The sequence below is a fragment of the Mirounga leonina genome, unplaced genomic scaffold (assembly GCF_011800145.1).
Source record: "Mirounga leonina isolate KUSES-001 unplaced genomic scaffold, KU_Mleo_1.0 Mir_165, whole genome shotgun sequence".
Lineage (NCBI taxonomy): Eukaryota > Metazoa > Chordata > Mammalia > Carnivora > Phocidae > Mirounga > Mirounga leonina.
The window spans coordinates 12,936,561-12,964,237 of NW_023270415.1; the positions used below are offsets into that span (position 1 = coordinate 12,936,561).

A 27,677-nucleotide genomic window follows, 5' to 3' on the forward strand; every position below is an offset into this window, starting at 1 on the left:
TTCAGAGATGGTTGGAGAAAGACATAGACTCACACACACACTCAGGTACACACACAGCTTTGGTTTGGGTTCATTGCGGGAGTGCAACCCCCATACTGTGTGTATTTTAAATATCCCGTGTGTGGGGTCCACCAGGTGACATGTAGGTGGAGTGATCCAGAAAAGGCTTCTCCAAATGAGTGATGGCAGTAGATGGAGCGGGGAGGGAAATGGAGGTGGAAGAGATAGGTGGACCCGCTAGGGAGTAGTTCTGCGTGTCTGCAGCATAAAGGGTGGGTGGGGGGTTTGGGGTGTGAGAAAAGTAGACAAATACTGTTGCCAGTTGCAAAAGTTGCAGAAGGCCTTATATGCCAATGCAGACTCTCAGGCATTATTGCACACGGGATTGGACTTCAAGCCGAATGGTGCTGTCAGCTTTACACTTCAGCTGGTCACCATGGTGACTTGTGCAGGGTGGGTTGGGTTGGGTTGGTTTGGTTTGGGTTTGGGTTTGGGTTTTGGTGGCAGCGCCATATCCCTGAACTAGGAAACGTGGGAGGCAGAGCAGGTTCAGGAGAGGAGTGGGGGCAGACATGATTTCTCCAGGGCAGAGGCCATTTAGGGCCGCAGTGAGAAAGCGTTCCCCGCACGGCCCCGGTCTTCCCTGTGGTCCTCGCCAGCAGGTCACTGCGCGGGGGCCAGCATCACCCGCTCCCATGAGCAGCCATCACGGCAGCTGTTGGGGCTTCTGTGTCTGCGCCGGGCTGCTCGGTGGCCTCATTCTCAACATTGGAGTGTCAGCTTAAGGGAGGTTTCTTATTAGTAACATTCTCTTATCCTCAATGGGAAGAGCTGCCCTGTTTGTGCCTTCCAGCTTTCCAAGTTGTAATTTGGGAGAGGACTGTTTGTATAGCTGTGTTTTGGCTCTGACATTAGAAAAGACTAGCTTTGAACCAGAGAGGTTTAAATCATGCCGATGGAGGTGGATTTTCCCCAGCAGCCTCACAGTGGGTCACCCTGCCTGTGGGTCCCGAGGGTGACGAGGCGGCGGGGGGACGGAGGGGGGTTGTGACGGCTGAGGTGGGAGATGACACCTGCCTGGACTAGCGCGGTGGTCCTGGGCTTGGAGAGGAGTGGCCTTTGGGATTGTGGGCTGGTTTGTTCTTCCAGCTTGTGTCGGGGACTGTGGATAAAGGACCTTCCTTCTGCTCGTGTTGCTTAGAGGAAATGATCTGTGGTGAAGTGGGGTTCTGAGTCTGCGGTTGATTCAGCCCGAGCGGGTCTGAGCCACGCCAGAGGATTTGTTCCCAGCTGTTTGTCTTCCAGATGTGCGTCCATACTGGCCGTTTGTGTCAGACACTGCCAAAGCCTTCATCCACTATCTCACTTAAACCTCCTAACGAATCTTGGAGGAAGATAGAATTACTAACCTCATTTTACAGACGAGGAAATGGAGTGGCTTGTCCAGGGTCCCAGACAGACAAGGTTCTACGTGACAGAGTCGGAACTTGAACTACGGTGTGTCTGACCCACATCAGTGCTCTAACCCACCATTCTGTATTACACCTCATTGGTTAAAAATTCTGACTTTGGTGCTTTTTGGGGGGCAAAGCAGTTTTCATATAACACTTAGTTGAATAGCCAAACGAGCTTGTTGCAAAACAGTAGCAAAGGCAATTTAATAATTAAAGTAACTTCGTCTTGTCCTTGATTGCATCATGTCTTCGGGCGGACACCGAGGATCTTGTAGCTTTTTTGACTTCTTGGCGTGTTTTTGATTTGTATATTGGTGTCATGAGAAGATGTCAGCATGGAAATGCTTGGCTGTCTCTGAGAGGTGCTAACAGTGCAAGGTCTAATGAGTTCAGAAATCTTTCAGGAATCAGATCTGGGAGGAGTGCTTCCCTTGGCCACAGGCTTTTTCCCCCTAAACATTTGGAGAGGTCTTGTCTGACTTTTAGCAGCCTTGGAGGTTCTACGTAGTTCATTCATGGGAAGGGCAGATGGAAAATCATTAGCACTTCTCTCCTTCAGCAAATTGATATCTCATCAAACCTGGGCTCTGGTGGCTTTAAGACAGTAAGCCTTTTTACTCCTATAGGATAGTTCACACAGGGTGCAGTAACCCCACTAAATTAAATTGTGTACTTAGCTCCGGTGCAGAGGGGTCACCGTGAAAAGCACCGGCTGCCGACTTACTTTACCTGGCAGTGGTTCAACTCTGTGACAGGCCTACCTCTGATTTAAACAAATTTGAGAAATATGTAAAGTTTTGGAAGCAGTTTTGCACTGATTTGATAAAAGAAACCACAAAACACTGCAGCGCAGGTGTTGAGAATGTTTGAAAGCTGATTGAGGGAAGCAGATGGCTTTAGTCAGTGGCATCCAGCCAAAAGAGCAGGTGCTGGTCATGTGACCGCTGGTTACCAGGGTAATCTGATTGCTCTTGGCGTGCAGATGAAAGGAAAGGGGCCCAGCGTTCAGCTGTAGTATTGTATAATTTGTGGCAGTTAGAGCGGAAATAAATGCTGGAAATGGAGCCTCATAGTAGGGGAGACTTCTGTCCATGTGTAGCGTAAACACTAGGACAGTTGGATGAGGAACTGTTGTATGGATTTTTTTTTTTAATTTAAAAAATATTATTCTTTCCATGGATCTTTTGGGGACTTGAAGTTTTTAGGACACTGCCTTTTTAAAAATTTTAAATAAAAAGAACTCTTTAAACCTAACTGCCGTTTGCTATAATCTTGAATTCTTGTAAGTTACTTCCTTATGTGGCTATTTACTATGCTAAAATGTTCACAAAATAAAAACAAGCTCTGAGTATTTAGAAATAACTAGTTTAGGATTACCAAATATTTTTTTTACTCATGACAAAAGTACATTTTAGGTGGGTGATGGATACTTTATTATACTAACATGCTTTCGAAATATTTTGCATGACGTGTGCTTTATTGAAATAAAAGCATAGAGATGTCTTGGTGTCTTTTGTAGTAGCTGAGGCTGAAAAAAATGCTGTTTAATGCATTCTGTCAGCATACTTTTCTGGAATTTATAAACTTCAATAAATAAACTTTTTAAAGGTGTTTGAAATACATCTTTTTTACCAAATTTGTTAGAATTTAGGCTTTCTAGAAATAGTAAATATAATTAGGTGAATTTAAATGTTGGATAATGTGATAATGTTAGAAAACCTTGGGGCTGGTTTGGAAATTGGAATGGAGGTAGCATTAAATGTACACTCTAAAAGAATGTCAAATAAAGGTTCTAAAGGTAATGGTAAACTTAAAAATTCTTTTTTTTGAGAGTTCATTCACGTCTTTTGACTTATGTAACATTCAAATCCTATTAATGTTTGACAGAAACATAGTATGGAACATGCACTTTAATTATTGGGGTCGCTTTGCTATATTTTTGTATTTCAGAGACCTAGCTTTTGAAAGAGAGGCTGTTGTGACTATGTTTAAAAAAAAAAAAAAATGCCTAGCACCAACATAAAGCTTATTTTAAATGAAGAAGACAGCATTAAGTAAAATTATGTGGAACAGGAAATTACCATATATTTTGTTATATTTTAAAAGGCTGTCATTGGATAATAATGTAGCTGGATGACATAGTAGAGGACACCTAGTAGTGTTGGTTATGAAAAGGACTTAAATAGGAGTATTTAAAACTCTTTGCAAGAGACACAAAGAAATGATCATTATAGTCTAGTTTCCCTTGACATTTAAAAAAAAACAACATTCTGTACCTTAAAAACTTGATAGCAAAACTACTTCTTGATCTGATTTTTCATTATGGCTTTGGTATATTGGCAGGGATTTTGCATTCTCTAGAAGAACAAATGTACTCAGTGTGGTACTAGGAGTTTTTGCATGAAATTTCTTTTTAATTAGGTCAGATATTTGCCAAAGGTCATCAGTGTGGGGTTTTGCCGTAAAAACTTAATTGAGAGTGCCATTTAACTATAAATGGCCAACATGCATCGATTTATCAGTTGTCATTGATACTTTCGGGATATTAATGTGGGAAATATAAGGCATGGGGCATGTGGAAAACCTCATTAAAAAGTGAACACTAAGTGATCCACTTTGAATTCTAGTAATAAGAAACCTGATTCAGAAGCAAGTGCTTTGAAGAAAAAGGTCAACAAGGGAAAAACAGAAGGTTCTGAAAATTCAGACTTAGACAAAACGCCCCCACCATCTCCTCCTCCTGAAGAAGATGAGGACCCAGGTGTTCAGGTAATACCGTCATTCTGATCCCGAGCCTTGGTTATTTAGCATGGGTAACTTTAGCCGCATATCAAGTACACTAGACCTCCCCTGTCTTTGTTACAGAGCTGCTTTAAAGGTGGCTTTATTGTTGTCTGGAACGCTAGATCCATTATGGTGAGAGCTGGGGGCCAGCACGAAATTAAACCCCTGACTTCGTGGTTTTTTCATCTTTGACCCCGTGATAAAAAAACTGAGAATCTTCATTTACTTCTGTAAATGTATCTTTCAATGTTGATGTATGTATTAGTGTTAACATAATGTTGATATATGTATCATGTAAAGCTGCTTTCACATTTCTGCTTTTCTCTGAAGTTTGGTTGCTTGTCAATTATTTTTCAGAATAAAAATAATCTGTAGCTTGTCTTAAGGTTTCTGACATTTGATGGCCAGAGTTGAGATGTATAGTCATGTAATAATAAAGTTTCTATGAACAAGTTAGTGACTTTTTTGGATGGCAACGGTGCAGAACTTTTCAGTGTTAGGTTCTCCTGACTTTTGGAGAATTTTGTAGGAAGCAGTTGAAAAACTGGAATAAACATTAGGAATTTAGATTCTTGTGTGTAAAGCCCACTGCCTTCACTGATTGGACTATAAGGTAAGTTAAAAATTATTTCCTTGTTACATTCTCTGGAATCATGCCAATATGTTCCACTGGGATGGCTAAGAATGTCACTTTAGTGAATGACATCTAAGTTATCAAGGAACAGTTACTGGAGTCCTGCTCGAATAGGAAGTCATCCCCTAACAGCCTGCTTGCCTTTTTCTGAGTGTTCAGTCCACACTAAGTATTTGCTACCTATACCTCTACCAATTTGCTTAAAAGTTAGAAAAAAAAAATGTGCCATTTGCAGCTCTCTTCTAAAGAATTTCAGATGGGTTTGGTTTTTTGTTTGTTTGTTTGTTTTAAATATTTTATTTTTAAATAATCTCTGCACCCAACATGGGGCCCGAACCCACAATCCTGAGATCAAGAGTCACCTGCTCTCCCGGCTGAGCCAGCCAGGTGCCCCTGTTTGTTTTTTAGTAGAGCTCCCTGATGTCTATAATGTCACGGAATGGCTTAAGCTAAGAGGGCCTGAAAGGGAGAGGAAAGAGAGAGTACCTGTGAATGAATGTGGTTTGGTTTGGTTCCGTAACTAACTTGTGATGCCTCTGGCCGTTGGGGTGAATTTTGTAATTTCCTTTTACACATCACTGAAAAGATAGGAAAGGTAAGTAGACATCTTTTTTTAATTGCTTAGGGACTTTTAAACTAAAGTATTTGAATGATTTTAAATTTTATTTTTATGCACGAGGGTGTTTTTTCCTGCATCATGTTTGCTTAAACTAGGGCCTTTATGGCAGTAGTATTTGGACAACATTAAACAGATTTATTCACAGGTCAAGAAAATTCCATTGTTCCCTCATAAATAACGCCGCTGTTTCTTAAAAGCATTTGTATTAATAGAGACTCGGTTGGACTTTATGAAATACTAATTTTTTTTTCCTTCTGCATTTCAGTTATAGAAGAAGGCTAATCTATTCAAATGAACAACAGTACATCCTTTCTAATTGGCTAGTGCATAACTGTTATGGGTTCAGTAGCTCATACAAGCAACCACCCAAGGAGATCTGACTTTGAAGGCAGGTCTTTCTCTGTGTCCCTGACACAGGAAGTGATGCTGATTGCTGTTTGTTGTTTCTTCCTGTAGCATATGCATAAAGAGCTTACAGTTCTTGAGTTCTGCAATTGATTTGTTTAAACTAGTAAATGCCATATAATGTAAACTCAAAATTGTATCTCAAAGTACTACAACAGAGAGATAGTGGAAACACGTTTAAGTCTTCTCTTTGGTATAGCCGTGTTAATTATGTGCAACTTTTCTAAAGCAATCGAAGCTTAACAAGTTGACCTATTATTTTAGTGTCAGTTCAGAAGTTTTGAGTTATGACTTATTTTATTTTTTTAGATTTTATTCGAGAAAGAGAATGAGCAGGGGGAGGGGCAGAGGGAGAGAGAGAGGGAAGCAGATTCCCCATTGAGCAGGGAGCCAGATGCGGGGCTGATCCCAGGACCCGGAGACCATGACCTGAGCTGAAGGCAGACGCTTAACTGATGGAGCCACCCAGGCGCCCCTTGAGTTATGGTTTAAATGGAATGCTTACACTTTGTTTTGAGTCACCGAAATCTTTCAAATAATGACAACAAGATGAAAATACAGATTAGTGCATTTCAGTTTAAATTGATAAATGAAATACAGATATTATGCCAAATTTTACAAAATTAAAATATTGTTCCTCTTTTTTTTTTTTTTTTTTTAAATATTGTTCCTCTTAACAGCCCTTTATAGCTTAAAGAAATTGACAGTTGAGAAGTGAGGGGTGGTTAAATGGGTACAGGAGCAGGAGTTACTCTGGATCAGCTTTGGGAAGAGAGAGGGGAAGCTGTGCAAGGTAGCCTGGCCTTGTAGCCTCAGTGCTTTCTAATTTTTTTTTTTATGGAAAGGTGGAGCTTAATCATGATGACTTTAGTCCTACTAATTTCATTTGGCATTCATATGTACCATGCACTGTTCTAAATGCTTTAAATGAATTCCATTGTGTGGTCTAATTCCTTTATGTGATCTTCAAGTATGCTTATGACGTAGTTAACTACCATTAACCCCATTCTGCAGACCAGGAAACTGAGTTCCACAAAATAACATGTCCAAGGTCACGTAGTGAGAACCAGGGCTAATTCAGATGCTCAGTGCTCAACTCCAGGGTCCACAAGGTCAGACTGCCTTCGGTGGTGTGGGGAAGGGTCACAGATGGCAGAACCCCTGCTGATTTTTGTCCCCCCTGACCTGGAATTGGTTCTGGGCGGGGCTGACTAGGAGGGTCAGAGGAGGAACCTCTGGTCTAGGTTGCTACTCCTGCTGGTCTGAGCCGTTAGGAAGTCCATTATTAAGATGTTATCCCACAGACCTTGAGTCAGAAAGGTGCTTTGCACCCCTCCGGTCACAACCGTGTAGGGCTAAGAGCTCATAGTCTCCAACAACTTATTTGATGGTCATATTATACTGAGTTTGTGTTGTGAGTCATCTCACATCCTGTCTTGAGAGCAGAGAGAGCAGAAAAGTAATAAAACAAAATGAGGGTAAAGGTGCTGGGCTTCCTTGGTTCTGACTCGAGCCACTAATGTCCTTGCTTGTTCCTCCCCAGATCTGCATGGTGGGGTGACTTGCCTTTCTGCCTTACTACTGACCAACTTTAAAATTCACGAGTCTCTTTTTAAAAAGTTTTATTTCATAGTTCTTAGTAAAAAGTTCGCTAGTGTTACTTTTCTCAGTATTTTTATTCTATGTGCTTCATGAACTCATTTACAAGCTGTAATCTTATACTTATCAGTGATTTAAAACTTACACATGTCATTTTATAGTTATGTTAGATTTTTATCAAATACACATATTAATGAATGGTTATTTCTCCTCATTTTTAATTAACTGACAAAACTAATTCTTCATCAGAAAGGTCTAACAGTACAGAATTATTTTGAACAGAAAGTGTAAAACTCCTCCTGCTCCATTCACTTCACTCCCTAGAATCAGTAGTTACTAACAATTTGTTGTGTGTCTTTTCAGTTTTTTTTTTGTTGTTGATTGAAAACGAATACACATATATATGTTCATTTTTTTAGGAAATATTCATTGAGTCATAGAGAAATAAACAGGACATTCAGTGTCCTTGTCTTGAGTTTATGTATTGATGATCCACATATACAAGATATGCACAAGCGCTTCTGTTACCTTAAATAGAATTAGAAGTTACTTATTATTATGTGACTTGCTTTTTTTAATTTTATAATTTATCTTCCAGATATTCTAAGATCTAAAAGTTTGGGTCTAAAAAACAATGGAGGTATTTTGCAGATATCTGAAGATATGTACCTTACTAGAAGTGCAATTGCTAGGGTCAAAGGGTGGGCCTGTTTTAAATTTTGACAGACATGACCACACTGTCCTGCTAAGGTGGATTGGGTTCCCTTTTGACACGGGGGTGGGAGGGGATCTATTTTACCAATAGTCTTACTAATACCAGCTATTGCCAGGATTTTACATTTTAATCAGTGTGGTAAAAAATTTAACCAAAAGAATAGAGTTAGTTTTTGTAGTCATTCATTATAAATTCTGCCATTCAGTCCTTCATCTCTTCAAAAATATTCAGACTATTGCCAAGATTAAAATGCAAACCTTTTATTTAAATGGCCCTCTGAAATACTATTTCAGTATTTATATAGAACTTCATAATTTGCAGATTATCTTCTAATGCCTTCACTTTTTTGGACCTTTTATTAGAGAAAAAATTTTAAAACATACAAAAGTAGAGAGAATAGTAAAACGAACTCCTATATACCTGTCACCCAGCTTCTATATTGCTTTCACTTCTGAGTAAAGAATCAGTTCTGTCATTCCTTCCATTGCCCAGCTGAAGGTCTGGTAGCTGGTGGTGGAGCCTCGGCAGCCCCCGGCGGCTGACTCCAGATTTCCCCCCATCTCCATTATGTTCATTGCCACTGTGGCTTCTTAGGTGACTTACAGGGTTAAACTCATCAGCTTTTCTTTAAGATTAATTAAAAAAAAATCCATATATCTTACCATCTGAAAAGTTATAAAGAGCATCAGTGATGGCTTTTTAAACTTGCTTTGTTGCGTTTTTTGTTTTTTGTTTTAGAAGAGACGTTCCAGCAGGCAGGTGAAGAGAAAGCGATACACGGAAGACTTGGAGTTCAAGATTTCTGATGAGGAGGCAGATGATGCAGACACTGCTGGGAGAGACTCCCCCTCCAACACCTCGCAGTCGGAGCAGCAGGTCAGCCGCCTTTCCGTGTGGTACTCATGTGCCTTGGAGAAGGTGGCCCAGAGATTTCATAGCCAGAAGCCTTGGGCTCTGAGCCGGAGAACATTCATCTACTGTTGGCTCACGTGCTGTGGGCTAGTAGTTGTTCAGCAGTATCTTTTAGAAAGCCCTGTTTGCTGAAATGTATTTTTATATAAGCCTGTGATACGTAATTTGACACAGTTTTGGAGAATTAATGGTCTATGTTGAGGAAGAGTCAGAGCAAGGATGCAAGGAGGCGGCTGAATTTACCTCTGAAGAATTCAGGGCTCTAGCTTCTGGGACTTTAATAAGCCACTCAAGCTTGTCTCCTGCTGTTAGGCACCGTCAGAACCCCTTTATGAAATTACTGCCTTGTAGTACCCAGCAGGGCATTCTTTATTCTCTGTGCAATGTAAATGATGGATAAAATAGTTTGTATAAAATATGGGTAGTAATGTAGGATGGATTATTGTAAAGATCTTTTTTTTTTTTATGCCCTTTTACCATTACTGTACTTTAGTTAACAAACTGGTAACCCATTGAAAAGTATATTAAATGCAGTTTTTTACTTTATTTGGTAATTTGTGCTATGTTAAGTTGTTATATAACGTTTTATGTGACCAACATAGATAAAAGCTGCCTACAATAACAGAATGATGAGTATATTTACCCCATGGATATAGATGAGGAAAAGTTATATTTTTGACTGCTGTCATATGGAGATTATTTTCTGTTGGCAGCTGGAGTTTTTGAATGTTCTTTGGCTTTAGGGACCCATGCTAGTCCACGTAATTAAACCACATAATCATGAAGTAATAAACACATATCTTCCTTTTGCCTTTCTGGAGACAGAGAGTCTTGTTCTTTTCAGTCATATTTCTCACTGGTGACTTTGTACCCAGTAATTTAAAGGGTATGAATTAAAAGGGGATGGATGTGCAAAGGGGATGATTTCTTATTTTTATAGCATGGAATGAAATGATTTCCATTTGGACTGATTTATTCTACTTTTTTTGTTTGTTTTGTTTTGCTTTTTTTTTTTTTTTTTTGCTTTTGTTTTTGTTTAAGGAATCTGTTGATGCAGAAGGTCCAGTGGTAGAAAAAATCATGAGCAGTCGTTCAGTAAAAAAACAGGTAAGCACCATTTGGAGTGATCAAAATCTGTGGTGTATGTCTGACTCTTAAATTATTTTTTGCTTTATAATTTCCTTTAAAAAATTCACTATTGTGAAACAAAACTCTGGTGATATTTCTAATCCTGTTTGATTTATTAGCCAAATATAAAACTTTGGGATATTTAGCCCCAAATGAAATTGAAATATATCAAACAATCAGTGCTTTATTTACCCCATTTAGAGTAGACAAGAAACTCAACAGTCGCCAAAGAAATGTATAGGGCTTTTAGAGTTATAGGCTGCCTCTTTCATAAATATTATTTATAAAAATTATAAACATGAATTTACCTCTCATCTCCCTTAGGAAAGTTCCCTGCCTGCCCCTGCCCCTGCCCCCGCCCCAGGATGGAGGTTTATCATTTTAGTGAGTAGGTGTTTTCTCATACTTTTCATAACATTCTTCATATCCAGTTAAAATATTCATTAATATCTTTTTTTGTCAGTGCAAAGGTGAAATACAGAACTGTTTTCAGCATAATTTTTTTTTTTTTAAGATTCTATTTTTTTTTTTTTTTTTTTTTTTTTTTAAGTAATCTCTACACCCAATGCGGGGCTTGAACTCACAACCCTGAGATCAAGAGTCGCATGCTCCACCGACTGAGCCACCAGGTGCCCCTTCAGTGTAGTTTTTGAAGATAATATGACTTTCTTTAGTATGATTTCTTCAGAATTAGTCAAAATTTATGTTGATCTGCAAAGGTGAACTCTTAAATACCTGTCACTAGTCTGATAACTTTGTCACTGAGGAACACATATCCTCTGTGACAAAGCAGTCCAGTAACACCATATTTTCTTTTACTGATCGAGATTCCCCGTTTCATCCCAACCATCTCCCTCTTGCCCAGTTGGAGAAAATGTTTTATTTTGCTTGAAGAATTACATAGTCATCGAGATGCATCTCTGTATTCCAGCATACAGTTTCCAGTGTCCCTAGAAAGTGGTGTCCTTTAGATATAGGGTGCCTGTCTTTCAGCTTGAATCATTGTCAAATGCAGTTCTTTCTTTTTATTTACTTTCCAGATAGGTGGGAGTACAACCTCATTGTTTTGATATGTAAAATCAGCTTTTTTTAGAATAAAAACGTAAGACATATACAAAATATAATTTCCCATTGAGAGAGAGATGTGGAGGAATCCGGGAGACCCCAGGCTTATCAAATAGGGAACCTTTGCACTTCAAATGCTACTGTCTAGAAACCCTTGAAAATGGTTTTAGACCAGCAGGGCACTTCTCTTTACCTTTGTTGCAGTACTGTTTGCTTTTCTATTGTGTTATTCAGAGTATGGGTTTTTATCAGAATATACAGCTCTAGTTCGCAAGAAAATAATCAAGAATGACATGTAAAGATATTTTCAAATTGAGTGTGGGGGATGGGGGGGAGATATGGAGTGGCTATCTGTTGACTCTTTGAACGTGATGACTTCCTCTCTGATGAATTAAATGATAAAATTTCAACCAAATTTCCCACCTGTTCAAGCAGAAATGAGCACTATTTAACTCATTGGAGAGGTTGCGTTTTTGTCCTGCTAATGACTCTGGAACTGTTAATTTGTGAATTATAGATATATGGTAAAATTTAAATACTTGACATGCTCTAAAGAATAATCCCCTTCACTGAATTGAAGTGACTTGGAGTAAAGAGCCTGTGGTTTGGATGCGATGTTTAATTTTCATCCAGTTGATAGTGCTTCAGTAGGCATACTCGGCAGGTTTGGGGGTTGCACATTATAATTAGCTCTGTTACTCAGAGCTACTTAGACTATGCATTATGTAGGACATTGCGTTTTCTTTCTGCTTTGCCCACTTTACAGCTCTTTTTCTTTTCTCATGACTCTTAAAAGGTAGGTACCCACAGTTAGGAATAGGTATTGTTACCATTTATAGACGGCTGGGGTTATTTTATCATAGGAGGTTAAAAATCACTGTGTTTTTATGTGAGGGTGGAGTATTTGTTGAGTTGGTGGTGAATTTTCGGACGGAGGTGAATGGAAAAATTGCTCTGGAAGAGGAGGTATGCCTTGAGGTGTGATTTAAAATCAGGACGAGATATAGAGCTCATTGAAGTGCTTGTACACGACTGGTATTTCATAAAGTGTGGTAAAAAACCATCAGAACATTGTAAACATGAGCAGGTACTAACTTTTTAAACTGGTAATGTTCTTGAAATAGTTACTTTAGTTAAAATCAGCTTTATTAACGTTGGAGCAAAGTGTGGCAAATAGAAACAAAAGGAAATTTGAGATCTTCCTGTGGATTCTAGCTATGCCTACTACCATGAATAGTTGAAGAAGTAGCTGTGAGAAGGTGCCTTTATTTCCCCTGGCAGCGCTACAGGAACTCGCTGTGAGCTCTCAGAGCCTACCCTACATGGTGCTAACACATGGTGGGGACTCAGATAATGGTTTTCAGAGTCCGTTGAACTCATCACTGTAGCCTGAGAAGCATTTCCCATTGTGATGGAGTCATGCAGACACAGAGCTCGTCTGGCCGAGCCTCCGTAATTCAGCGCCTCGTGTTCAGTAGGGATGGCCCAGGCATGTATGTCGTTCTAAACTCACATTCATGCATGTGAGACCCAGTGGAAGGGATGTAGTTGATACTTGTATTTGAATTTTGAGGTAGATTTCAGAATGGACTTTTGGATTGTACAGTGGTTAATTTTCTTTTGTTTTCCACATTTAGCCCATCATGTAGCCCTTTCTGCTTGGAGCCATTTGTCCTTGGGGAATAATAATTCAAATTCTTTTTGTATTGGAAGGTCAAAAATAGTTTTAAAAGTGAATTCTGACTATATTCCCTGGAATTCTTTTTTTTTTTTTTTTTAAAGATTTTATTTATTTATTTGACAGAGACACAGCGAGAGAGGGAACACAAGCAGGGGGAGCCAGAGAGGGAGAAGCAGGCTTCCCCACGGAGCAGGGAGCCTGATGCAGGGTTCGACCCCAGGACCCTGGGATCATGACTTGAGCCGAAGGCAGACGCTTAATAACTGAGCCACTCAGGCGCCCCTATTCCCTGGAATTCTTTATTTTTCTTTAAGTTATCCCATATATTTTCTTAAGAGCTAATTTTAAATTCCAGGCTATTTGTTTTAATCCTCTTCAGCTGAGCCCACTAATAACAACAACAAATAGTATGTAAAGCAGGCAAAAACTCTTCATCAAATTTATTATGTCCTATTTCTCCATAAGTGAACTATAACTTGCTATCTCTGGTTAGAGTATAGAGTAGGTTGGGTCAGAAGTAGGAAGTGATTTGTAACTTTGCTTTATTGATACCTTTATCAAGGTGCTTTCTCTTTCTGTTGTCAATTATTTAACATTTTCCCTTTTGGCACTATAGTTTAGCTTTGTTTCTCCAGTGTGGCTGCTTAATTTAGTAATAGAATGCTTAGGAAAAGTCATTATTTTAGGCTATAGGATTATCATTACTGGATGGCTGTTGTAGAATCCAGGTGGCCAAAGGAGTCGATTTTCTGGTTCCTTTGAACAATGGGAACAAGTATGGCTTAATATGTTTGGAACTTTAAATTTCATATGAATAATAAAGATTTTCATAGACTAGCTTTGGAGTCTAATGAAGAGATATACCCATTTCTTTAAAATATTCTGTTGAACACATAACATTACTTTAGAGGGCTCTCAAATGTAATAGTAGTTGTCTAGAAAATAAATTTGCTGGTTCTTCATGTGTGTGCACGCACAGGTGTGTTCAGAGTCAATTGTTCATTGGTTATGCCCATTATAGACATGGGGGGAGTTGTTGGGGCTGTTTCCAACTATCACCAGAGGCTGGTCAAACTGCCATTTAGTGAATAATTAAAATGGTGTTCCTGAGGGCTTATGAATTCACATACTTTTGTTAGTTGTTTTGCTATTAATAAAGCAGAAGAGGTCGGCAAGATCGTATTTCTGTGAAACAAAAGGTATAAAACAGCTCTACTTAGAGTTCTAGGGGCAAGGTGATCCAGTATGTGTGGTCACTTAATCAAAGAACAGCTTCTAATCCAAAAGAAACAGGCCCTGGTAGAATTCTACACCAGCTCCCAGTGCTACTACTACAGGAAGCCTTGGAACCTAATTGCTTCCCCTCAGACAGTTCTAGATTCTCTTGTTAGGCATCTCCACGGCAGGTTCCTAGAGGAATAGCTGATTATGACAAGAAAATGGGTATTGATGAGAGCCAGGGACAGACAGTTCATGGCTGTGAGTCAGAGCTTTCTGGCAACAGGACTCAGAATGAAAACTATCCCTATTGTTCCAGAGTTGATCCTGTGTGCCTTCATACCCACTTGGAAATTAATGGGCCGGTGAGACTATTTAGAATGAGATGGAAAAGACAGTATAGGAGGAAAGATTGGGAAGAAGGAAATCAGGAAATAATAGAGCATAGAAATTATAAAGCTTGCTTTTTTTGTTTTGTTTTGTTTTGTTTTGTTTTACTACCTCAAAGATAACGTAATTTTGAAACACTCTTTCTGAATTGAAAGAAATACAGTTAGCACCCAGAGAGTAAAAAGGGTAGACCAGACATTTGAATTCCATTCTAGAATTGAATTTCATGATAATGCTATGACAGGTGTCAAAAGATCTAGGCTCATCCTGGCTTTCCCTTTACCCTGGTTGTCTTCTGTCTTGTCTTGGCCTTTCTACTGGAATATCCAGTTCTGTGCAGAGATAGTGCATTTCAGAATGACTGCTGAAACGTGTGAGTAGGAGGAGTAACATTGGGGCTCAAAAAAAGTAAGGTGGGGCTGGATAGATTGTCACTTGAATCGACTAGAATTTATCTCTAAATTAATTCCAGGTTTATGTTGCTGGCTCTTGAGGGTATCTGGCAAACATTTCTATTCCTATTTTGGACAACTGAAAGTTTGGGATATTGATTGTGTTCTGTATATATTGGTTAAAAAGCTGTTTATGGTTATGACCGTTTATAGGTCATTAGGTTAGAGTTAGAACCAGATATTAATGGGCTTTGACTGCACTCTTGAATATCCAGTCTTCTAATTGCTGATCTCTATCCAGGTGGAAAAAAACAGTTTAAAATTTAGGTTCAACTGATACATGTGAGAGCTTTAAAGAAAAGTTTAAGTTCACAGTCTTTGATAGTAGTTTGAAGATTAGGGATCGAGAGAAATTGTAGCCTCTTTGAGCAGAGCCTGCGCCAGCCTGTCATCCAGTCTAGTCTTTTCTCCTTTGTTTGTCCTCTGTTCCTACTTGCCTTAATTTTCTTCGCAGCATCTCTGAGGCGGCTTAGCCAAGTGTGACCCTCAAGGCAGGCTTGGGTGCTCTTGTAAGAGTGTAAAAGCAATCCCTAAACATCTGTAAGTGGTGTTTACGTTTTACATCCCTGATTTATCTGATCAAATGTTCAGGAGAAAATGACATATTATGACTTGCTTAACAGCCTAAAACCAGAAGAGAAAAAAATATTGAAAGAGATACTTAAAATATCATTTGAGCGGTATCTTCTGCACGCACGGCAGTAGGTGGGATCAAGGGAAATGGTGTAGATAATCTTACCACCAAACTCTTGATTTGGCTGATGCGTATCACGATTTTAACCTTACCTAAATGTAGTAGTTGGAGTGTTAATTTTATTTGGCTGCTATGTGTGTGAGACATCTTGTCTGAGAGATTTTAATTGTACCATTGAGTAAAACTAAAACTGTGAATTGTGATGCACTGATATTACAGCATAAGAACAAGGTTTAGTTTTATATGGTTTCTTGTTTAGAGTTATTAACTATATGGAGGAATAAATGTCTTTTAAATATTTTAAAACATTACAAAACCCACAATGTAAAGTTGCCACGAGGCAGCCAAAAATAATACATATGGCATTCAGGAGAGCAGTTGCTAATTGGCTGCTGCCTGAGAAAATGGTACACTTGGCGTCTCCTTAACACTGTGGGTTTGGCAGAGAGCCAAATTTGGGGTCAGGTTGTTGTGAATGAAGCTGCATGTGGTTAGGGAGGAGTTAAAATGATTCATGTCTTAGAAGCTGTAGCACATCGAGTAGCATGCATGGGCCTAAGCGTGTTAGTCTTCATCTCCCTGGCCTCCTACCAGTCACAACGTGCTCGTCCTTAACAAGAACGTCCAGCACTGCCTTTGTCATTCCTGTTTTGTGTTCCTATGGGAGTAAATAATTACTTTTGGAATATTCTAGTAGTTGGTTTTAAGCATGTGCCTGAAATTTTCTTTTGTTGCAGAAGGACTCTGGAGAGGAGGTAGAAGTTGAGGAATTCTATGTGAAATACAAAAACTTGTAAGTAAACAGTGATTTTTTTTCTTTTAATCGGGATCCCCGATTAAATCCTAAATAAGGATTTAAAAAGTAATTGGAAAAATGAAAAAATAAGGGGGAATTGGGAAATTTTGGTATGGTTTATTTAGTGCTTTGGAGGCCATTGCCTGCTAACTTTTTTGCCTTTGAAATTTCATGAATTTAATTTTCCTGGAAAATGAGTAATTGGTATAAAAGTTGACTAGCTTTCATGTATAACCAAGAAATTCTTTTTAGAAGGGATAAAACCTCATACAATAATAGAAAAGTGAGTGAAGTAGTATTTGCCTGTCCTCTGAGAGTGAAGTTTACTCTCTGAGGCCTCTCTCCCTCCTCCGCTTGAGATGAGATCTCTACTATCAGGCGAAGGCTCTAGAAAACCGTGACATCATTCACATTTTGAAATGCGCTCAGCTGTGATTTTGTTTGTCTGTTTTTGATTGGTAAATTTGAATTGTATAACTTTTAGAAAACTGAATTGAAGAACACAGTGAGTTATTGTTCTTTATTGTAGATGTAGGACCAGACACATTTTGACGAGGCAGCATAGTTGTGAGGATCAGTAGTCATCCTGCTAAAGAAGTTTGTGGCCTTTTTCTAGTCTAAGCAACAATCACAGAACAAGGACAAAAATCTTCATGGATGATGTAAAAATTAAATTAAAAATGTTCAAGGCAAGGAGCTCAAGTACCATATTTAATAGGTTCTTGAGTTTAAAGGGAGGCTTCTGGGAGCTGCTGTCAAAACAGCCTAAGAAAATTTACCCTACTCTTAGAAGATGAAAGCATCAGGCCCATGATTTCTGTCATTGTCCTTTGTTGCAACTGGCACTGTGTTAATAAACTAATATAGTTGTGAAGTTTTGTGAGCAAGACCCTTACCAAGTGAAAAGATGAAAAAGTCTCTTGTCAGTGTTATTGTGGAAGTTCAGTGAAATACAGAATACAGTGATAAAAAATGCTTGGTCTGTATTAGGTGGGTGTTGTCATCATTTTATACTTAGAGCACGATGAGTTGTACACATGTGGAAATTATACATATGACATGATTTCATATATAGTCATTTGAGGGAAGTGTCAGGATCGGTGAGGAAGAGATAACTAAGTAAGCCAGAGAGAGTTCTCTGGTAGATTTATCAAATCAGACATAGAGCAAAGAAGTTCAAGTATTGATTCCCACAAAATGGCATCATGAGTTAGGCATCCATCCAAATCAGCATGTGGAAGTGGGGCTTGAGGTGCTTGATTCATTCGTGACTAGGTACTGCCCTCCCAGGCCAGGGGACACCAGTCATCCTTCGGCGGTCATGTGAGATGAGGCAAACAGTTCTAAAAAAAGAGCTTTTCTGTCTGATATTATTGAGTTCTAAGGGAAATTAAAATTTTCATAAAATTAACAGTTTCTGTTAACCTTTTATTTTGACATAATTTCAGATTTACAGAAAAATTGCAAAATGGTATAAAGAATTCCTGTTGTCCTTTTTATAATTAAAGAAGTATCTTCTGGAAAGATATTTTTGAGACTGTTAAATGTGATGATAGTTGCTAAGTGAGGATTTACTTATTCCATCACCCATTCTAAATGTATTATTTGGGTTTCCGCCGTAAGGGAGAATTTGACCTAAATTTGCTTCTTTGTGGCTGTGTAGACTTGCAGAGTCCTATTTTATTCAGTGGGCCATAATTCTTTATTATCATATCAGTATTTACTTTGCTCACATTATCCCAGATTTGGCCGGTGGGAACCCCTTCAGGTTGGATCCTGTCTCCCTTTGCTTTGTCCCCATGCTTCTTTGAGCACTTCCTTACTTTCTGACACCAGAGGATATTCCAGACTCATCTTGTAATTTCCCTGTTTAAGTCCTGGACTAGGTTATTTCTCCAAAGAGCCTTGGTTGTTTCTACTGGAGAATGGCATTTAGAAACCACGAGTTGAGTACTAGGTGTGCTCATTGCTGCAGGGGAGTCCGCGCTTCTGGGGCCTCTCAATGGAGAGGGCTAGGTGGGCCCCCTGCATATGTCTGTGCATGTGCATGCACGTGTGCACGATACATGTTACATGTACACACGTTTATTACACATACATACCTCTGTGTACCTACCTATCTACTTAACTAACAGCGATGAGAATCAATGCCTTTATAGCAGTAGTTTTGGTTTTATTTCAGCAGCGCCACAGGGCTCATTCAGTCCTTTCTCCTTCCAATAGTAATGACTCCCTTCTTCAACCAGGAGAAACCTGGCTCTTATTATCCCTAATATGTTTGCTTATTTGTCAGTCCTAGAATATACAGGAAGTGTTTTCCAATTTACTAGACCATATTTTTGTGGAAAAGAAGCCTACCAACTATAAAGTTCATTCAGTGTTTAGAATTTTTGTATTTAGCCAAAGGGTTTTTAGAAGCTAAATACTTGGTTCAGAATTTTCTTGGGTTTATTCTTCTCTTCCCCCTGTCCCCCTTTCAGGGTGGTTATGTTATTTATTTGATACTCAGTTTGGTCTTCAGTTCCTGTCTGTATTTATATTCCATTTTAGCACCCCACCATTCTTCTTTTTTCTTTTTAAGATTTTATATGTTTATCTGAGAGAGAGAACACGAGCAGTGGGGTGAGGCGGTGAGGCAGAGTGAGAGGGAGAAGCAGACTCCCCACTGAGCAGGAAGCCAGACATGGGGCTCAATTCTAGGACCCTGAGATCATGACCTGAGCCGAAGTCAGACCCTTAACCAACTGAGCCACCCAGGTGCCTCAACTACCCACCATTCTTGTTGATCTTATTTTCTTCTTTTCAAGTTCATGAAGAGCACGTCCTTTTCCCTTCCCTTCCACCCCATTCCTACTTACCTTGTCACTAATCCCAGATTTATCCTTTCTGTAATTTTTGGCATGAACATGCAGATAACATACATATGTATATACATGTGTGTGTGTAAATACATATACATAAAAATATTTTATATATATAAAATATATATTATTTTCCTCTTCTTTCTTACATACAAAATAGCAACTATCAGTACACATTTGCACTTTGCTTTTTAATAATACTATATTTGGAAGTTAGTATCAATCCATAAGTCTTCTTCATTCTTTGTTACTGCTGTGTAGTACTCCACTGCATGGCTGTATCATCGCTCATCCAACCAGTCTCTTATGTATGTGGGCATGTAAATGGCTTCTGATATTTTATAGCTACAGACAGTGCTACAGTATATATTCTCATGCCTATATATTTTCGAATTGTTGGAGGCACAATTTGAGGGTGAATTCCTAGGAGTGGGATTGGTATATTCAAAGGTGAATATATATGTAGTTCTGTTAGGTATTGCCACATTCCCTTCCATAAGGGGATGGCCCTTTGCATTCCTACCAACAATGTAAGAGACCACCTCTTTCCCTACAACCTTTCCAACGTAGTATGGTGGTTTCATTTTTTGGGAGAAATTGTATTTCGCTTTAGTTTTTTTTTTTTTTTAATTTGTGAATGAGAACATCTTTTCATAAATTTAATGACCATTTTTATATTTTCTTTTGTCAGGTGTGTGTTCATGTCTTCTGCCCATTTTTCTGTTGTTCTTTAGTCCTTTTTCTGTGTTATATGTTGCAATTATGCTTTCCCAGTTTCAGTTGTCCTTTGACTTTATATTTTTATTGCACTGTAAATTAAAGAAATTTTTATGTTGTTAGATTTATTAATCTTTCTCTTATTGGATATGGCTTTTGAGCCATAGCTAGAAAGCTTTTCCCTATCCCCAGGTTAAAGAGGAATTTGCCATGTTTTCCTCTAGAACCTACATGGTCTCATTTTCTGTATACAGATGCTTAATCCACTTAATGTTTATTCTTCAGTATGGTATAAAACACAATAATATTTGGTTGTTCTGATTTTATACTTTTCCAAATATTGTTGTTCTAGCACCATTATTTACAAAGTCCATCTTTGTCCCAGTGATTTGAGATGTAACCCTTATCATGTACTAAATTTATGTATTTATTTGGAAATATATTTGTACCTTTTTTTTTTTTTTTTTAAGAGAGAGAGAGAGAGAGAAAGCAGGGGGAGGGCCAGAGGGGGAGAGACAACCTGCACTGGGCTTGATCTCATGACCCTGAGATCCTGACCTAAGCCAAAATCAAGTATTGGGTGCTCCACCCAGGTGCCCCTATACCATATTTTAATCCTTTGGTCTGCCTGTCTATTCATGAGACAGTAGCACACTGTTCTACTTATAAAGGCTTTATAGTGTATTTTAATATCTGGTATATCTAGTTTCCCCTAAAAACTTTTCCTTTTTAGTGTTTGCATGTTTATTTTTATATATAAGTCAGTATTAACCTGTACATCACCATAAAAATGCTTGTTTATATTTTATTTATACGTATATTGTGTTACATTTACAAATTCATGATTTATGACGTTGACTCATGCTATCTAAAAATAAGGATGTCTTTCTAGTTGGTCCAGCTCTATTTTTGTGTCTTTTAGAAGGGTTTTAGGGGCGCCTGGGTGGCTCAGATGGTTAGAAGGGTTTTAAATATTTCCTTATGTAAATTTCACACCTTTTTTTTGTTGTTGTTAAATTTATTGCTAAGCATTTAATCTTGTTGATAACATAAAAGAGGTTTTCTCTACCATTGTATCTTCTAACTGGTTATTGTTTGTGTAAATGGAAACTATTGGCTTCTGTATGTTAATTTTATATCCTGCTACATTGCTAAATTATTTCATTTTATTATTTGAATTAGTAGTTTTCTAATTGACTCTCTAGGGTTTTCCAGTTATGCAATCATATCATTTGCAAATAGAGATAGTTTTGCTTCTTACTTTCCAATTATTGCTCCCCTTGTTTTCTCTTGTCTAATAGCATTGGCTAATGCTTCAAATACAATATTGAATAATAGTGGAAGCAGTGGGGGGTGCCTGGGTGGCTCAGTCGTTAGGCATCTGCCTTTGGCTTGGGTCATGATCCCAGGGTCCTGGGATCGAGCCCGGCATCGGGCTCCCTGCTCCGCGGGAGGCCTGCTTCTCCCTCTTCCACTCTCCCTGCTTGTGTTCCTGCTCTCACTCTGTCAAATAAATAAAATCTTTAAAAAAAAAAAAAAATAGTGGAGGCAGTGGGCATGCTTGCCTTCTTTCTGATCTTAGTGGAAGAGTCCGTGGTTTTTCTCCATTTAGGAAAGCAGAGTCAGTATCCAAAAATTCCAGCCCAGTTTATAAGAGGAAGAGTGAGACTGATGCCTCTGTCCACTTCACAGCCACACTGGTGGTGCTTTAAAGGCATGTGTACCTCAGCAAAGACAGAGTGTTGACTTGCACCCATGCTTTTTTCTATCCAATAAGTAGACTAGACTAGGTTATTTTTTATAATATTTGTTTCTTGATAATATGCAGTAACAGTATTGCATATTACTTATTGGAAATTGGGAAAGTACTTGAAAGTAGAAAAGAAAATACTTGCAGTCTTACCACCCAGAAAATATCATTATTCACATATTGATGCATTTTCATCTAGTCTTTTTTCTCTGTGTGTATGTGTGTACAGGGTTTATATCAATTCCTATCCTATCGAGGCATACGTATTTAAAGTCCTTGTCTCTGTCAGTCAGTTGTATGGCTAAAACAGTCCTACCTTTTGCATATTAGACTTTACATAAATATAAATGATATGACACTTAATATCATAAGCCTTTCCCATGTCATTAATCATTTTTGACAGATTTTAGAATGGCTGCATAATTTCTAAGAGTAGTAGTACCTTGATTTTGAAATAGGTACATATTCAGGCACCTCATTTCTTTTTAATGTCATCACCAGAAAGAGAAATAAGAGACAGTCCAGGCTATCTGGGACAGGGAGAAAATGATGGTACAAAAGAGTATTGAAATAGCAAACCAAAGAATGTCAAAGCTGCCGTAAAATATTAACTATATACCTGTGAGTCTCAGGGAAGTAAAAGGGAGGGTGAGAGTGTTCAAGTTGAGGTTAGAGAGAACACCTGTGCTCGGAGCAGGCATGGTGAATCTGAAGAGGAGGGGACTGGCTCAGTGCGAGGACCAGGTAGACAGTAGAGAGTGACAAATTCACGGGGGTCCAAGAGACATCATTTCAGAGCTCCTGGATGAATGACGCTGGCAGGGCAGAAACTGACCAGGGGCTGGTTGGGTCATGGGTGTTCAGAGAGCAGGTGAGGGTTCTTTTCTCTCGGATTGCTCTAGAAGGACTAAGTTATGTTTACCTTTGCTGTTTAAATCTGAATTCTCTTAACTTGATGAAAACCTTTTATTTCCCAATTAATGATAAAAGGCTGAAAATGTAAATTCATAATTAAGGCCACCCTGTAGTGCTAATTGTTTTTTATTGAAGTGTAATCCATTCACTTATGAAAACAGCTTGTTAGTAGGTCCTTTTCTTTTTTTAATGGGAGATAAATAGGAGAGCTGGAGGCTCAGGACGGAAGACAAATTTCAGGCACAATTATTGATTTTTTTTCTTATTCTCAAACATGAATAATTGTATTGAATGTTGATCAGCAGCCTCTATTAGTAGGTAAACCGCTTATTTCGTTCATTATTTAGTTGATTTTTTGGGAATAATAAAAGATTATTTTCTACATGTTTTTCAAGTATATTATTTTATTCTTTTAGCTCTTATCTTCATTGTCAATGGGCATCTGTAGAAGATCTGGAAAAAGATAAGAGAATTCAGCAAAAGATCAAACGATTTAAGGCAAAGCAGGGCCAGAACAAATTCCTTTCAGAGGTATGAAATACCCAGTTAATTTTCTTAAGTAGTAACCTTATTAAAGTGTTCTGAATTTTGAATTTTAGTTTAGCAAATTACTAAGAAAAACTAGTTTCCCTCATTTGGTGCTGTTACTTGCATATTGGTAACTGGTTATTGCTAAAAAAAAAAAATTTGTAAACAGGAAATTTCTCATTCTTCCTGTTACTTAGCCTAGAAGATACTGGTCCTTATGATATTATGTGGAAATATGATGGTATCATTAAAATCTTGTAATGAAAGTACAGTTAGCAGATGGTGAAAAAAGTCCGTTTATAAAAGTTCTATTAAAATTTAGTGAGGTAAAGACTCTACAGTAAGTATTAAATACAGTTTCTAGAATATAAGTTACTTCTATTAAGGAAAGAATGTGGCGGATTTATTTTGTTTAAGTTAATGCCCGATTACAGAGTTTACTAAGCTCATTTTTACAAATGATGTGCTGTAGTATGGAAGTTGGTATAATGTCTTTGCCTGTCTCCCTTTATTCTAAGTTATCAATGATAGAAAGGTAACCATACCTAGGGCAGGGAAGGAAATCTGAATTTTTTGAAAGAAGTGCCAAGTTCTCCAGGGTACTCGATTGCATTAAAAAATGTTTTTGCAGACTGCTTACTGGGGTCTCTGGACTTTTGCTCACCAGTTTGATTTCACAGCCTCAAGAAGATAAAAGAGAAACCTGAAAGATTAAACTTGCTGATTTATTAGTTTTCCTTTCCATAAAGGAGTTAACGAAATGTAAACAGCAAAGAAGTGTGAAATTTGATGCAAAATAATACCTGTTTAACAACCTACTTCACACCCCCTCCCCTTTTTGGACATGGGGTGGGCTGGGGACGGAAGAGTGTTCAGTATTTTTATGTCATAAAATCCTTATAATCTCAGGTGACAAGTCTGTGTTCTTCTGGAATCTGATTTCCACGCTCCCAACAGGCAGATTATAAAGTTTGTATTAGATGGGTGATTGGGTGGTGGTAGTTTTATTGGATATATGTCTGCATCACCCCCTTTCCTGATGGTTCAGCTTCTTTGCAGTGCAGTAATTAACACTGAGGGGAATGGATTGTTCACATGTGACTCACTCACCTCTCAGAGAATATTTAAGTGATTTTTTTTTTTTGTAGGCAGTTCCTAAGAAATACCATAAAATCCTATTTTTTGTGCCCTTCTTAATGAAACTGAAGTTAAATGTTGGTGACATTAGGCAAGTTGACATCATTAGCTTCCTTTTAGAAAGAGATATCATGTGTTCCGGTGACCTATTCTCCATGGATCAGTGGAGGGAGAAGGCAAGAGTGCAGTGGAACACCCCTGCCCCCATCCTTAAGTCCTGGTTCTGTTTATGAAATTTATTTGGAATCGGTTTGCTAGTGTCAGATGCAATTTAGGGATTTGTGCCTGGCCCTAGCTATGTAGCCTTATCTATTTGGGTCTACCTATGTGAATATCCTGTACCACAATTGACATACATTATCTTGAGTGGTAACTTGGCAACTAGAAATCTTAAGTTTTGTCCCAAGTGGAAGTAGCGGAAACTTCAGTCCGAAAAGATGCTCTGAGGGCAAGCACGAAAGGATAGCAACTCCCTTCCTCTCTTTCTCTTTCACACACACACACACACACACACACACACACACACACACACACGCCCTGTTCCATAGACGGTCCTGCTTTCAGGTGTTCCATGGTTCTGCTACTTTGGGGTTTTTAATTATGACTGCTTTGCATTCTTTGTTTCACCTTAGGCGCCCTTAGAAGTCCGCTGCAACTAAAATCTTTGTTTAAACTGGAAATTGCATCACATGCATGATGGCGCAGATTACTCACTAGAAGGATGGAAATGTTTAGGAGTAAGGTTAAGGATTTTAATTCATCAGTGAAAGCTGCCATTTAAGAACAAGGGGTCTTAAAAGGAGCTTTTATCATCAAAACCTAGTTTATGGAAAGTTTTCAGTGTTCATGCTGTATATGAATAATGCATACATATTGTGTACCTAAACCTAAAGCTTTTGACAAAGCCAGTGCATTAATACATTAACATTTTAAATGAACTGAATGTTTTCAATGAATTTTTTGCCTTACTAATCAACGCTGTGTAAGGGCCCGAGGCATTTGAAACACATTTTTGTATTTCTGATTTTTTTTCATTATTCAGAGTTCAGAGGACCCAAACCAGACGTTTTAAATGGACACAGTAGCCCAGAGAATGTTTGCTATCCTTGAGCCGACTGTGACCAAACAGCTTATCTTTTCAGCCTGCAATTTAGAGGATATGAACGGTGTCTAAGTGACTTCTAATATGTCTTGCAGAAGCCTTTTAATGCAGTTATGTTACTGATATATTCATCTCGAGGAACACATAAGAATGTGTCTTCTGTTTTCTAACTTGCCTGACTCTGACTTCTTTAAAGTGTGGCATAGTCTATAATTTCTCTTTGAGCCATTTTCTGTTATTCTGTTCTCTTATAGGAGATAACTTTGCAAGCAAGTTAGTATTACTTTACTTTTGTAAAGATTGTTAATACATTGGGTAAATAACCCAATTATTTAAGCCTCATTTCTTCATCCTTAATATTTTTAGCCAGCTGCTCTATATTCAGTACAAATAAATCATTAGAACGCTTAGATTAACGGTAAGACCATATTCAAATGAGGTACTAATATTGATTAGTGAAGACGACCAGACACCCTAAACTATTCACACTAAAATAGGAAATTCACTGGTTTCATTGTTTTTGTCTTTGGAATAGCATTGTGTAAGTGATGCTATAAGGCCTCAGACAACTCCAGTAGTTATGAGATAGCACTTACTGTACATGGCTCTGAGTCTTTACTGCAAGCTGTAGTTTCGAGAATACTAAATGCATTGCATGCCATAAGCCTTTTGGATTGCTCATTAGTGAATTGTAATTTCACACTTCATTTAAAATATTCCTAAACATTCTCTCACAGTAAAAAGGTTTCACACAGTAATTAAAAGACCCAGTTAACAAAGTCTGAGAAGTCTGATTTCCTCATGGGGAATGATTTTGCTAAATTGTAGCATTTCAATTAATATAATAGAATTTGCCAAATATAAATTTTATTTTGCTGTGACCCAAGATATTATTGCCTGGTGAAAAGTGAAATAACGTTTACTCTTAGGAATTAAATAAACATTTTAACTTTGTTTTCCTTTGGTGCAGATTGAAGATGAGCTTTTTAATCCAGATTATGTGGAGGTTGACCGGATAATGGACTTTGCACGTAGCACAGATGAACGGGGAGAGGTAACAGAAGATCATTTGTATTAGGGGGCAGTGACTCAGACGGTTTAAGTGTGTTTACAGAGAATGATTATGGAATCCTAGATCTGGTCCTGGTCAGAGCCCTGGATGGTGACACAGTTGGTCTAAATTTAACTGAAGCTTTTGACTGACTGTTAGTTTTATGACCTAATAAGAGCACTCAGTGTGTTCTTTGTTTAGTGTGTGAGCTTTTTAAAAGAAATCAATTTTCAATATGAAACAAATACATTGGCATTTTACACGATTTCAGAATATGATCAATAAAGAAGAATGCAATACAGTTTGGTATAAACCCAGTATGAAGCACAAATTTCCCATACATAATTAAGAGTGCTCTTGTAGCAGAATGGAATTTAATGTTACTTAACATTGTACATCCTTAGTGAAGTTGATGGACCTCATTTAATGTAGTGCCCAGAGGACAATGTAAAATAATTCTCTTTATGAGATCTTGGCATTTCTCAGGTTGCTTTGCAGAACTCTGTGAGGTCGTAAAGGACGGTTGATTAGGGCAGTAGGGGTGAAGACAAGTCTGGTGCCTTCCTGAGCATATTGTCTCAGGAATGATATATGCACCCACCATGAGTTCTGTCATTCTTGGCTTCTTTGTGTAAATTAAATTTTATATAAAATGTTTAGATCTTGCTTATCTAGTGAGAGTCTGCAGTGAACTCCCATTTTTTTCCCCCAAACTCTGTATCATGAGGTCCATGATGTTTCAAGGGCTGTGTCTGTAACGTGATGTTTACTTTTCTAGCTTTACTTAGCTGTACTTAAAAGAAAATTGTTTTATTGCATATTTATGTAGCACAGTGGGTGTTTTTAACATCACAACCAGGTGTACTTTAGTCTTGAAGTGAAGGTTGACCACCCAAGTATTTTCTAGAAGAAAGACAAAGGAAATCCTGTTGATCTGCATTACTCAACATATTTTGTTCTCCAATCTATGAGAGCTCAAACACTATATTTTTTATTTATTTATTTTTTTAAAGTTTTAATTAAGTAATCTCTACACCCAATGTGGGGCCCAAATTTACGACCTCAAGATT

The 27,677-nt window shown here is 38.2% G+C and overlaps 1 protein-coding gene across 7 annotated transcripts in view; it reads left to right on the forward strand.

Moving 5' to 3' along the window:
* The window catches only part of CHD7 (chromodomain helicase DNA binding protein 7), a 187,654-nt gene that overhangs the window by 113,214 nt on the left and 46,763 nt on the right, over nucleotides 1-27,677 (forward strand). For all 7 annotated transcript variants that reach the window (XM_035011215.1, XM_035011216.1, XM_035011218.1 and 4 more), the window contains 6 exons: nucleotides 4,082-4,223; nucleotides 8,949-9,086; nucleotides 10,164-10,229; nucleotides 16,488-16,543; nucleotides 23,206-23,320; nucleotides 26,527-26,610. In XM_035011215.1, the coding sequence (XP_034867106.1) occupies nucleotides 4,082-4,223; nucleotides 8,949-9,086; nucleotides 10,164-10,229; nucleotides 16,488-16,543; nucleotides 23,206-23,320; nucleotides 26,527-26,610 (601 nt within the window). The remainder of the gene's footprint in view (nucleotides 1-4,081; nucleotides 4,224-8,948; nucleotides 9,087-10,163; nucleotides 10,230-16,487; nucleotides 16,544-23,205; nucleotides 23,321-26,526; nucleotides 26,611-27,677) is intronic.